Genomic DNA, 13,013 nt, shown 5'->3' on the forward strand with positions numbered 1-13,013 from the left:
AATAGTCCATCTGCCATCAGTGGTTCAATCTGAATTTTATGAAGTGACCAGAATACTTTTTGTACGCAAAGAAAACAAAAATAATGAATTTATTCAACAATTCGTCTCCGTAGCAACATTTTGGAGAGTATCCACTGAACGGAAACTGCGTATGCTGTTCTACTTGTATGTGTCAGCCGCACCACGCGGTTTGTGTTCAGTGAATATTCTCCAAAATGGCGCTACGGTGGAGACAAATTGTTGAATAAAGTCATTATTTTTGTTTTCTTTGCGTACAAAATGTATTCTCGTCGCTTCATAAAATTCAGATTGAACCACTGATGGCAAATGGACTATTCTGACAATGTCTTTCATACTTTCCTGGGCCTTGACAGTGTAATTTACTTGGCAGTCAATGGGACAGTCACAAGCCTACCGGTTTTCATCCAAAATTCTTCAATTGTGTTCCGAAGGTGAACAAGGCTTTTACGGGTTTGGAACGACATGGGGTAAGTGATTAATGACAACATTTTTATATTTGGGATGGAGTAACCCTTTAATGAAGCCTCAAGTTGGTGTAGTTTTAAAGATTTCACTTGTTTGGCTCAGTTAAGTATCTCCATTGGATTCTATAGGCCCCTCTAGTGGCTGCAATCATAAAATGCAATTTTATGTCATTTTTCCCCACCAGATGGCATCAGAGATACTCAGTGACCTAGGTCCTGATGGATCATCATGTTTAAAGTATAAATATGCAGAAATTGTGTCTTTGTTTGTTTGTTTTTTTTTTGGTGAAAAAATTTACAAAATATGCTAATTTTCATAAAAATATCCAGAATTTAATGTGAATCAAATAAAAATCACCAAAAAATAATAAATAAAAAAACCGACATAAAAAAATGTGGAAAAAATATATATAAATTTGATATAATATAAATTTGTTGGACCAAAAAAAAAAAGTGTCATTTTTGGCCTTGGGGTCATTTTGACACGCGAGGGACACTTTTGTTATAGGTTCAGGAGGGACGGATGAGGGTTAAAGTTGTGTAATTGTGTTTTCACTACAGAAATGAATGCCTGTTTAGTGGACAATGGAGGATGTGACAAAAATGCTTATTGTATGAAAACTGGACCAAACAGCTCAAATCTGTTAAAGAAGTGGTCACCAGTAGCGGATATAAATTACGCTTCAGTGTTAGAGATGTGAGTCCTTGAAGTTTCAAACTCATTTTATATTTTCAATAGTGTATATTTATCTGAACCAAAGTCCGAAATTAAAGGGATAGTTCACCTGAAAATGAAAATTCTGTTATCATTTACTCAACCTCAAGTTATTCCAAACCTCAGTTTCTTTCATTTATTGAGCCTGAAAGAATGTTGGTAATCTAATCAAAGAGTTGACGGTAGCCATTTACTTGCACATTATGGAAAAACTATTATGGAATTCAATGGCTACTGTCAACTGTTCAGTTCCCAACATTCTTCAGAATATCTTCTTTTGTGTTCAGCAGAAGAAATAAACTCATACGGTTTTGGAACAACTGGAGGGTGAGTAAATGATGACAAAATGTTTATTTTTGGGTGAACTATCCCTTTAACAATGGCTTAGGGTGAAAATGCCACCAAAATGAACAAAAATGCCTCCCAAATTCAAGATACTGGGGTGAAAACACAATTATTCCATCTTAGAAAAGAATAAAACATCATTAAAAATATGAAAAATGCCAGATGCAGCTTCTGTGCCACATTTGCAAGTAAAGATGGATTTTGTTGATGTTGATATAAACTGAATTGGTAACCTACGATATATAGCCTATAGTATTCTGACTGATTAATTGAATTAATTGAAGAAATATAATAATTTGACATTTAAAAGACAACAAAGATCCATTTATAATTTATATACTGTAGATACTTCTAAAAACTGCCCTTGTAGATCAATTGCAGATCAGTGACCTTGAGCTGAAGTGTCTGGTTTTGTCTTTCAGGGTGTTGTGTACATCAACGGAAATACAAAGATCATCACCAGTGATGTTGAGTGCTCCAATGGAGTCATGCATTTCATAGACAAGGTCCTTTTTCCATACGATCTAACGGGCAAGGCAGATATCAACACCGGTGTATGTAACTCAACCAATGGCCATCAAGTACAAAAAAGTAATTAAAATGTCATTCCACAAAGTAAAACTCAATTTATGTTGCAGTTGAACATTACCGCAGCTGCTGAACAATATGGCTTCAAAATCTTCAGCAAGCTCCTACAGGTAATGTTTATGTTGTATGTTCAGCTTTTTTGGACCATATGCATTTTTCTTACAAACATCTTCCAAAAACGCTGATTTCTTCAACAGGATGCGGAATTGATGCATGTGGTGAAGCATCAACCCTTTTATCCATTCACCATGTTCTGGCCAACAGATGACGTTTTTAACAAACTCCCTGAGGACAGAAAGAAATGGCTGTACAGCGAAGACCATCGTGATAAGCTACAAGCCTACCTCAAAGCTCACATAGTCCGTGACCAGAGGGTACGAGACTCCAACCTAAATGAATTCAATGAAAATCAATTAACTGAAATCAATTAAGTTATATATGAAAGTACCATGGTGTTACCATCTGATAGCATCACTGTACCATGGTACCACCATAGTGCTTTCTTTTAAGGGTCACAAAACGGTTTTGGATGTATTTTCCAGGTAGTTGCTGTTGCTCTTACTGCTGAGAAAAAAATGGAAACATTGTTTGGATCAGAGCTCACCTTCAGTTGCAACAAAGATTTAATTGTAAGTATTTTGATGAAGAATAATGAGCAAAAATTCCTTATGAACTTCTTGCATGTGAAATGTTAATGATTTATTTATTGTTTTTTATATTGATTATTTTATTGATATATTTTATTTAAGAAAAAAAAATACTAACACTTAAAGCCTTTATGTATAATGCATTATAAAGGTATTCATAATGTGTGTTATAATGCATTACATCTTGTAACCAAAGTTAAAATGCATTATAATATTTGCAGAATCTGAAATTGGTTGTTTGTCATATGTTTTAATGCATCATACTTTCTAAAGTTATGTTCAATGTACACACAAGTCTTATCATGTATTATAACTGTGGTTGCAATTATTAATGAGACCATATAATGCATTATAAGGTGCATTACGAGGCATAATTAATACATTAAAAAACTAATTTTATAATGCTTTATACATAAAGGCCTTAAGTAAAGTGTTATCAGTAAAGTGCTTTTTGTCAACATTTATTCTCCTGAATGAATATTTGTGTGAAATAAATGTTTATTATAATATTTAAATATTTTCAAATGTTGTCTTTGTTTTTTTTAAGTGATTTATCTTTTATATTTAAACAATGTATTTTTTCTCAATATTGATCATATTTGAAAATGTATACATATTAATAAATATTTGTCTTTATAGTGGTTTATCTTTTATTTAAAAATAAGAATACATTTTTTTTCAAATGTAGTTTCTGAAATGAACTCATTAATTTGCCGTGTTTCATTCATTGGTGTTTTAGTGATGTACATTTAAGACATTTGATTGTAAATTTGCTCACATCTTATTGACTGATTTTCAGGGCGACATCTTAATCAATGGAAACAATGCCAGAATCGCAGCGCGGAACATGTTGTTTGATTCAGGAATCGCTCATGGGATTGATCAGCTTCTGGAGCCACCGAGCATTGGCGCTCGCTGCGACGACTTCACAAGCATAGAGATTAAGGTAAAAAACTTTGAGACTAAGATAATGTTAATGCTCTAAGAGATCAAATAAAATAACAAAATAAAATGTAAAGCACAAATGAAAAAGCACAATTACGCAGAGATTTGTCTGGTTATTTTTCAGTTCAGTTAAAGGGTTAGTTCACCCAAAAATGAAAAATTCTGTCAATAATTACTCACCCTCATGTCATTCTAAACCCGTAAGACCTCCGTTCATCTTCAGAACACAAATGAAGATATTCTTGATGAATTCTGAGAGCTCGCTGACCCTCCCATAGACAGCAATGTAATAACTACGATCAAGGTCCAGAAACGTAGCAAGGACATCGGTAAAATAATCCATGTGACATCAGGGGTTCAACCGTAATTTTACGAAGCTACAAGAATACTTTTTGTACGCAAAGAAAACAAATAACGACTTTATTCAACAATTTGTCTCCTCACACATCCTGGTGCCATTTTGGAGAATATTCACTGAGCGTAAACCGCGTATGCTATTCTGTGTAAGCTGCGTCACACGCTGTTTGCGTTCAGTGGATATTCTTCAAAGTGGCACCAGGGTGACGAATTGTTGAATAAAGTAGTTATTTTTGTTTTCTTTGCGTACAAAAAGTATTCTCGTAGCTTCGTAAAATTACGGTTGAACTCCTGATGTCACATGGATTATTTTACTGATCTCCTTGCTACGTTTCTGGACCTTGATCGTGGTAATTACATTGCTGTCTATGGGAGGGTCAGAGAGCTCTCAGAATTCAACAAAAATATCTTAATTTGTGTTCCGAAGACGAACGGAGGTCTTATGGGTTTAGAACGACATGAGGGAGAGTAATTAATGACAGAATTTTCTTTTTTGGGTGAACTAATCCTTTAAGTTCCACTACTGGTGCAACAAACTTGTTTCAAAGTGATTTTAACATTAAAACAATTGAGCTGTCCTAATGTTGTTATACTGTTGTTTGTCATTAGGGACACTGTGGCTCTTGCAGTTTGCTGCCCCATTGTCCCCTCGGATCAGAGGACACAGTGAGTGGATCTGCGAATTGTTGATTTGTGGTTCTGTTCATTAACAAAACTTTAGCAGCTAGCACTTTATTGACTAACTTTTTGTTATTTTTTGGTTATGTTTTGTTAACTAAACTTTAACAGTCGGCACTTTATTGATTTACATTTGATTATTTTTTTGGTTCTGTTGCATAAACAAAACTTTAGTAACCAGCACTTTATTCACTGTTTCTCATTTATTAATTTATTTGTTTGGTTGGTTGGCATCTGTAGCATTAAAAAACATTAGCAGTTAACACTTTATTGACTTTTTTTGTTTTATTTTGTTGCATTAACAAATTTTTTTTTTTTTTTTACCAAGTCAAATTGTATTTTCTGTGATAATCAGTCACATGCTTATACAAACATAACATGCCTTGATCCAGACTGATCTCTTCTTTACAGAACAGAACTAGCATTTGTAGACGACCATATTTACCTTACATGTACAGACGGCCCAGTTATCATGGGTTGTACTCGTATGATTTTGGATACAACTCATACAGAGGTGGGCTTGGCTGTAATCGGATTTGCACGAAAATGACTTGGTCTGTTAAGTGCTGTAAAAACCACTTTGGAAGAGACTGTCAAGGTGAGAATTTAACACACAAAAAGCAAGAAGTTGCTTGAATGTTACATGAAACGATGCAGCCAATAGGTATTAAACTCTGTGTTGGTTTGTGGTTTAGTGTGTCCCGGCGGACTCGAGGCGCCATGTGGAGAGCATGGAGACTGCGATGACGGCCACACCGGCACAGGGATGTGTAAATGTCACAACAGTTTTAGAGGCACAGGCTGTGAGCTGTGTGAAAGCAATCACTTTGGGCCGAACTGCACAGGTAACCCGTTCAAAACAGTTTTAAAACCGTGAATTTTTCCTAAACAGTCCAATTCCTTATCCACGGGTGTTGGTAAAGACTAAGTGAACAGGCAAATGAGTCAACGCAACTGTAGGAACAATTATCCAAATAGAGCACTACACAAATGCAGGAAGCAGGTTCAAAATTAACAAAATTGCCAGTAGAAATTAGCATTAGGAAGGAGGCAAAATTTAGCTACTGGCTGGTACTATTTTGACTGCGATATAAAACAGGGTTTAAATTTAGGCAATTTTGACCATTTGTGAATAGTTGGCATTTTTGTTAAGTTTTTACATTAATCTAACAAAATGTATTGAGGTTTATGCTTTAATCCTCTGGTGCTGTTCGGTCATTTTTAACTGAAAATTTTTACATTTTGTTTTTTTAGAATTTTTTACTTCATCGGATAGATATGAAACTTGGTAAAGGCACTTGCTATATGAACACAAGGGAAAAAAAAAAACATTGAAAATTATTAGAAAAGGTTAAATCGTCCAAAAAAATACTCACACCTGTACTCTTAGCGGTCAAAAATGACCACATTGAAATGGGAAGTGAATTTTATCTTGTGGAAACTTTTGGTACTGCACTCAAACAAAAATCTTACTGAAAGCTCTTTTTTTTTTGTAGATAACCTCAAATTTGGAACCCTACTCATTTACAGTAGATTTATGCCTTTGATTTTCACACAGTTTTAGAGTAAAACATGTTTTGGAAAATATATATTTCATATCAAATTTCAAAATATTATTTTGTGCATTTTTCATAATAATAACTTTAAGCTTCTATAACTTTTTTTGTAGTTTCACTTTTTAACTGGCAATAATCTGCCAAGTGTCTTCTTTAAAAAGATACCAAACTTAGGTGTGCTTCAAGATTTACAAGTTTAAGTTGGAAATTTCATTTTCAGGTTTATGCTCAAAAAGTGGTTAAAGGGATAGTTCACCCAAAAATTTAAAATTAGCCCATTATTTACTCACCCTCAATCCATCCTAGGCATAAATGACTTCCTTATTTCAAATGAATCCAATCAGACTTATATAAAAAATTGTCTTTGATCTTCCAAGCTGTTTAATGGCACTCAGCGGGTGTTGCAGTGCATCAGTCCAAAAGAAGTGAAATAAAGCGCATCCATTCATAATTTGCCTTCTGTAGTGAATCGATGTGTTTTTGTAAGAAAAATATCCATCAATATCCATTCAAAACGTAATAATCACTTTAATCTAGCTTGTTGTACACGGAAGCAGCTCCGGGAGGATGACGTAAGATGAATGACTTCCTTATTTCAAATGAATCCAATCAGACTTATATTAAAAATTGTCTTTGATCTTCCAAGCTGTTTAATGGCACTCAGCGGGTGTTGCAGTGCATCAGTCCAAAAGAAGTGAAATAAAGCGCATCCATTCATAATTTGCCTTCTGTAGTGAATCGATGTGTTTTTGTAAGAAAAATATCCATCAATATCCATTCAAAACGTAATAATCACTTTAATCTAGCTTGTTGTACACGGAAGCAGCTCCGGGAGGATGACGTAAGATGTCGGCGTTGTGCATGTGCCGGTGAGTCTCGTGAAAACCAACGTTTGTTTACAGGAGCAAAGGAAGCAAAGTTTCCTTACTTTAGCAAAGGAAAACCAGTCTCCTCTTGGCTTAATTTGAATTCCTCCGACATTCTTCTTTACAAAACCTCGTTTTGTACTTCATATTCGTGACCATTGTTTTGTTTTGATCTCTCCCCTGCGCTTCCGCGTTCGTCACTAATCACCGCCCCATGTGCTGTGCATTCGTCTTGCGTCATCCTCCCGGAGCTGCTTCCGTGTACAACAGTGAGCGCAAGCTAGATTAAATGGATGATTACGTTTTAAATATGGTTATTTTTCTTACAAAAATGCATCGATTCGCTACAGGAGGACTTTTTTCAGCCCCCGGAGCCGTGTGAGGCACTTTTTATTATGGATGAATGTGCTTTATTTCACTTCTTTTGGACTGAAGCAATGCAACACCCGCTGACTGCCATTACACAGCTTGGAAGATCAAAGACAGTTTTTAATATAACTCCGACTGGATTCGTCTGAAAGAAGAAAGTCATATACACTTTGGATGCCTTGAGGGTGAGTAATTCATGGCCTAATTTTCATTTTTAACTGATAATGAATGGATCATAACTATTCCATAATTTTTATTTTTTTTTTTACCATAAAGTCCCCTAAAAATACAACATATTAAAAATAAAAACATTATCAAACTAAAATATAGTACATTCATTTGATGGAAAATTCATTGAAAAAAAAGATCATTTTTGACCACCACACAAGAAAAAAGCCAAAATGGTAAGAAAAATAACTTTACATTCACTGAAAGCAGTTTTTCTTCTCAAGTAAATTAATATTGTTTTAAGGATGTTTAGATGTAGACAAAATACTCGTAGATGAAATAAGAAAAATATTTGCAGTGTAAACAAAAAAACATACAAATGAAAGAATGAAAAATTCAGTTTTTTAAAGTCAGTAATATCAATAAATAATAAAGAAAACTATATATATATAAATATGTATGGGCAGTACATTTTCTCAGTCACCAGGTACTGGAAGATGAGACTAAAATTACATTACTTGTCTACATTCCATTTCTTGTCTGATCAGTATAAATGTTTTGGTTGAAATTTTATTGTATTAGTTCTGTTCAACTTTTGTGCCGACTATAATGAACAGTTTATCCATCTTTTCTCACAGCATGTAACTGCACCAGCAAAGGCATGTGTGACTACAGCCGGGACAGTGATGGCAGCTGTTTCTGTCAAGAGGGGTGGATGGGTAAATACTGCGAATCAAAAATTGGTAAGAGCAAGCTTCACATGGAAAACTCTATCAAATGTACTGGATCTATCAAAGATATGTGTAGTGTTGTAGAAAGCCATAGAAAATATTTTCGACTTTTTTCAATGGTGAAAACACTCCCTTTGCCTGTTATTTGACAGAAGTCAAGCTGATCTGCTCTCCTGCATGTGATCTCAACGCAGTTTGCCTCCCTGAAAACCAGTGCGAGTGTGTGCCGCCCTATGGAGGAAATGGCATCAACTGCACAGGTGGGTTATGAATCACATCTGTTGTATTAGACTGACTGATTGTAAGATGCTTGTCCTGGATTCAAATGGCCTATTGCCACTTTTATTAATATAACAGAAGAGAGAGCTCAGGTTCGCTTGCAAACTACTTGAGATCTGAAACTTGTGGCCTCAGCTCCAACATATATTTAACAGCTTATGTAACCTAATGGCATGTTATCCATGCTGTTGAATCAGTTTTACATAATGCACTGCAAAAAATGATTTTCTTACTCATCGTATTTTCGTCTGGTTTTTCATTTTCAATTAAGTGAGTTTATTCTTAAAACAAATCCATATGTCAGTGGGCTTAGAAAAATAATCTTGTTTTGTTCTTGTTTTTCCCTTTGAGTTTAATTTTCTCAACCGATTGACAGATGAATTTTCTTATTTTAACCCTCTGATGTTCCTAGTGTGGCAGTCAAAAAAAAATTCAATGAAATTAATGTACTATATTTTACTTTGATGTTTTTAATTTAATATTTTGTATTTTTTGGGCGATGTTATGGTACTGGATCTAAAAATAAAATTTCCAACTTAAACTGTCATAAATCTTGAATGCTTCAGTTGAGTTAAGTTTAGTCTCCTTGTAAATATGACACTCGGCAGATTATTGCTACAGTGAAAAAAAATGAAATTTAAACCAGTTATAGACGTTTACGTGTATTGTTATGAATAAATGTCCAAAAATACTATCTTAAATTTTTAGATAAAAAATACATTTTCCAAAATGTTTTACTGTAGTACTGCAAGAATCTCAAACCCATAAATCTAAACAAGTTGTGTTCCAAATTTGAGGTTAATCTCTAAAAAAAAAAAGAGCTTTCAGAAATATTTTGTTTGGGCGCAGTACCAAACGTTTCCACCAGATGAAATTCCCTTCCATTCATTTCCAATGAGACCATTTTCAGGACCATCTACAGAACCTTTTCAATTTTTTAAAAAATCACTTCCATTATTTTTTTTTACCAAGTTTTGTACAATTTCGATGAAGTAAAAATTCTTTAAAAAAAAAAAAAAAAAAGGTAACAATTCACAGTTCATTTAAAAAATGACCGAAGAGCACCAGAAACTCACTTAAGATATTAAGTCTTTTTTTCAGAAAAATTTACCAAATTGAAGTCTATTTTCTTTCGCAGGTAAATGTATCTTGATTTTAAGAATTCTTTGTATTTTTGTCATGTTTTTATTACAAACATCTAAGTATGAAAATCCATAATAGTTCAGAATAGTCTTATTATGAATGCTTTAAATGGATAAAATCAATTTTGATTATGAAATGTCTGTTTTTCTAGCTCCGGATCTTTGCAGTGAATATAACGGAGGCTGCCATGAAGCAGCGGACTGTTTGCAGACCGGTATCAACGTTACTTGTTCCTGTCGGATGGGATACTCTGGAGACGGACACGTCTGCTCGCCCATCAACCGATGTGTAGAGGAGGCGAACGGTGGCTGCAGCGATTTCGCAGAATGCATTTTCACTGGACCTGTATGTGAAACTTCTGCTTTCTGTTATTGTAATCTGACAAGAGTTTTGGATAAACAAAATGTGTTACATTTACCTTGTGGCAGAGTGAGAGGCGCTGTGAATGTCTCGAGGGGTACGTGGGAAATGGAATCCAGTGTTTGGAGAAAGTGGTGCCCCCTGTTGACCGCTGCCTGGAGGACAATGGCGGCTGCGACCCCAAAGCTACATGCAAAGACCTTCATTTCCACAGTACGACTTCACAATGATTTAATTGACAGGGTCATAATACTTTGAGTATTCAAAAACAAAGGTTTTTATTTTTACGTTTCAGTGAAAACGGCAGGTGTTTTCCATCTGCGCTCATCTGAGGGGAAGTATAAACTGAACTTCAGTCAAGCACAGTTAGCTTGCGAGGCCGAGGGAGCCACTCTTGCTACATTCAAACAGCTCTCTGACGCCCAACAGGTGACTTTTGAGCCCAACTTTAGCTGTTCACATCTTGCATTTACACCATTGTGGCGAGTAACATTACATAACATTAGCTAAATTTTGCTGACAAAAGAACCATTGTTTATTGTCAATAGCTTAGCAATGTATAAAGCACAGCTCACACTGAAGTCAGTTTCAAACCAATACGGTCAATATGGTGAATTCGCATGACCAACTTGAACATGAGCAAAATCTGCTGGTGAACTTTTTCGCCCTCACGCAAAACTCCCAACTGATTCCTATTGAAGATTGACTGGATTTTACCGGCAAAATATTGACGAGTGACGGTAAATGCAAGCACAACTTTCTTCAAACAATTTCTTTATTGGTATATTTGTTTTCCAGTAAAAAATCTAAATGTTTATTAAATCAGAATCAATTCACTAAATAAATATTAAATTTTACAATAAGTAGATTTTTTTTCACCACTAGTAAGTTTTTCTAGTATAAATCCCATGAAAGTTTGATAAATTCAACTGGTAGTTGATTAAATTACATTATAAAACGAAGTTTTTTTCCCCAAATCTATTCATCAAAGAATCCTGAAAAAAATGTATCACAGTTCCCACAAAAATAAGCAGTGCAATTGTTTTCAACATTGATAATAAGAAATGATTCTTGAGCAGCAAAGATTAATGGCTGGTTAATTTACATTATAAAACAAAGCTTTTTTTACTGTTCTAGTTGGGAATGCATCTATGTGTGGCAGGATGGATGGACGGCAAGAAAGCTGGCTATCCGATCCGGTTTCCTTCTGCTAAATGCGGTGATAATCATGTTGGTATTGTGCTGTACAAAGAGCCAGTCAATGCCAGTTGGCCGTATGATGCGTACTGCTACCAGATGAATGGTATGACTGTCAGGAAATGCTTCTTAGTTGAAATGTAATTTGAAATTTTACTGTACCTGAACAGCCTTGATGTAAAAATGATAGCCATTTTTCTCTTACACAGAGGTGTCTTGTGAATGTAAACCTGGGTACATTGGAAGCGGGGAATTCTGTAATGGAGACCTGGCCTCAGTTGTTGCCACTACTTTCAAATTTTCTGTGTTTTACACAGTAAGTAGCCATGTACTGTTGTTTTCCTTCCAAAAATAATGCCACTTCCTGCAGGATGATGACATCAAGGAACTGGATTTGTAGTTAAAGACAAAAGACCTACCGGATGGAAAGAGAGGACACAGGGAAAAGTTAAAATTACCAATTACAACATATTCCCAAAAACATGTTTTGTTTTAATCAAATTAAAGAAAGGGAAAAAACAAAGCAATGAAAATCAAATTAAAGTGAAGTCAATTTAAAATGATGTTTTCACATAATTTCACAAAAAGTCATGTTCAAAGAGGAACATCCATGTGATTTCATAACAATGGAGTCACACATTTCCTGTTGGTTTCCTCCCACAGACTTTACTGAAGTATGCAGAGGATGGCGAGGAGGGCAAGAACCTGCTGAAGTCCCTGTCCGACAAATCTTTAAACATCACAGTTTTTGTACCTCATAATGACGGTTTCTCTGCAAACAAGGTGATTATCAATACAAGCCAAAATGAATTCTCATATAAACATTTTTGAAGTGTAGCTGAGTCAGAGGAAGAAAACTAACAAAGAAAGTAGGAACAAGTTGGACACGCTCTTTCTCTGCTGGCCTTGAGTCTGCAGTTTATTTCCTTTTTCAGACCTTATCATGGAGGGATTTGCTGTATCATATATCCAGCATCAATAGTCTGCACTACTATGAAGACTTGAAGCACAACATGGTAATCCCGTCCCGTCTGGGCTCTGATCTAGTTGTAACGATTCCGTCCAATTCCACCGGTCAGGCTGAGGTAAGCAAACCTCAGCAGCTTCACACCGCTCAGGCCACATTTACTGTACATTGTCAAGCAAACTGTCTATTTTATTGGTTTCACAGGACCCTCAACCCCAAAAACTGGTGAATAAGAAGGTCATATTGGCCTGGAACATTCCAGCAATCAATGGTCTGATCCATGTCATTGATGGGCCTTTCAGAGCTCCACCTGTTCCAGTAAGTGGCCGCTTTTGTAGTAGTACAATGAAGAGTATTGGAGAACCACTCAATGGATGTACAGGTAGAATTTATTAGAAAATTTCATGGGTAATTGCATTAACACCAATGAATTAAATTGCAGCAGTTTTCAGATAGAAAGCACACTCCCATGCCTTCTGTTGAGCAGTGACTTTATTGAAAAGAATTTTTGCTCGTCATTAGACAAAGACGACAACTATGACTCACCAGACTCGATAAAGCAAGTCAACATCCTGTTTGAGTAACATTGATGTTCGATCCAGTATTTTCAAAGCAGT

At 35.3% G+C, this 13,013-nt stretch overlaps 1 protein-coding gene across 1 annotated transcript in view; it reads left to right on the top strand.

The window, feature by feature from the left end:
* LOC107593096 (stabilin-1-like) overlaps positions 1-13,013 on the top strand; it is a 38,319-nt gene that overhangs the window by 22,465 nt on the left and 2,841 nt on the right. Inside the window, 20 exon segments of the mRNA XM_016282680.1 lie at positions 1,047-1,117; positions 1,120-1,182; positions 1,968-2,099; positions 2,184-2,243; positions 2,331-2,507; positions 2,676-2,762; positions 3,580-3,726; positions 4,692-4,748; positions 5,172-5,358; positions 5,456-5,605; positions 8,358-8,462; positions 8,603-8,710; positions 10,024-10,217; positions 10,301-10,445; positions 10,528-10,661; positions 11,370-11,535; positions 11,639-11,745; positions 12,093-12,212; positions 12,365-12,514; positions 12,601-12,714. Of these exon segments, the coding sequence (XP_016138166.1) occupies positions 1,047-1,117; positions 1,120-1,182; positions 1,968-2,099; positions 2,184-2,243; positions 2,331-2,507; positions 2,676-2,762; positions 3,580-3,726; positions 4,692-4,748; positions 5,172-5,358; positions 5,456-5,605; positions 8,358-8,462; positions 8,603-8,710; positions 10,024-10,217; positions 10,301-10,445; positions 10,528-10,661; positions 11,370-11,535; positions 11,639-11,745; positions 12,093-12,212; positions 12,365-12,514; positions 12,601-12,714 (2,474 nt within the window).

The sequence above is a fragment of the Sinocyclocheilus grahami genome, unplaced genomic scaffold (assembly GCF_001515645.1).
Source record: "Sinocyclocheilus grahami isolate Dianchi unplaced genomic scaffold, SAMN03320097.WGS_v1.1 scaffold163.1, whole genome shotgun sequence".
NCBI classification, from domain to species: Eukaryota; Metazoa; Chordata; class Actinopteri; order Cypriniformes; family Cyprinidae; genus Sinocyclocheilus; species Sinocyclocheilus grahami.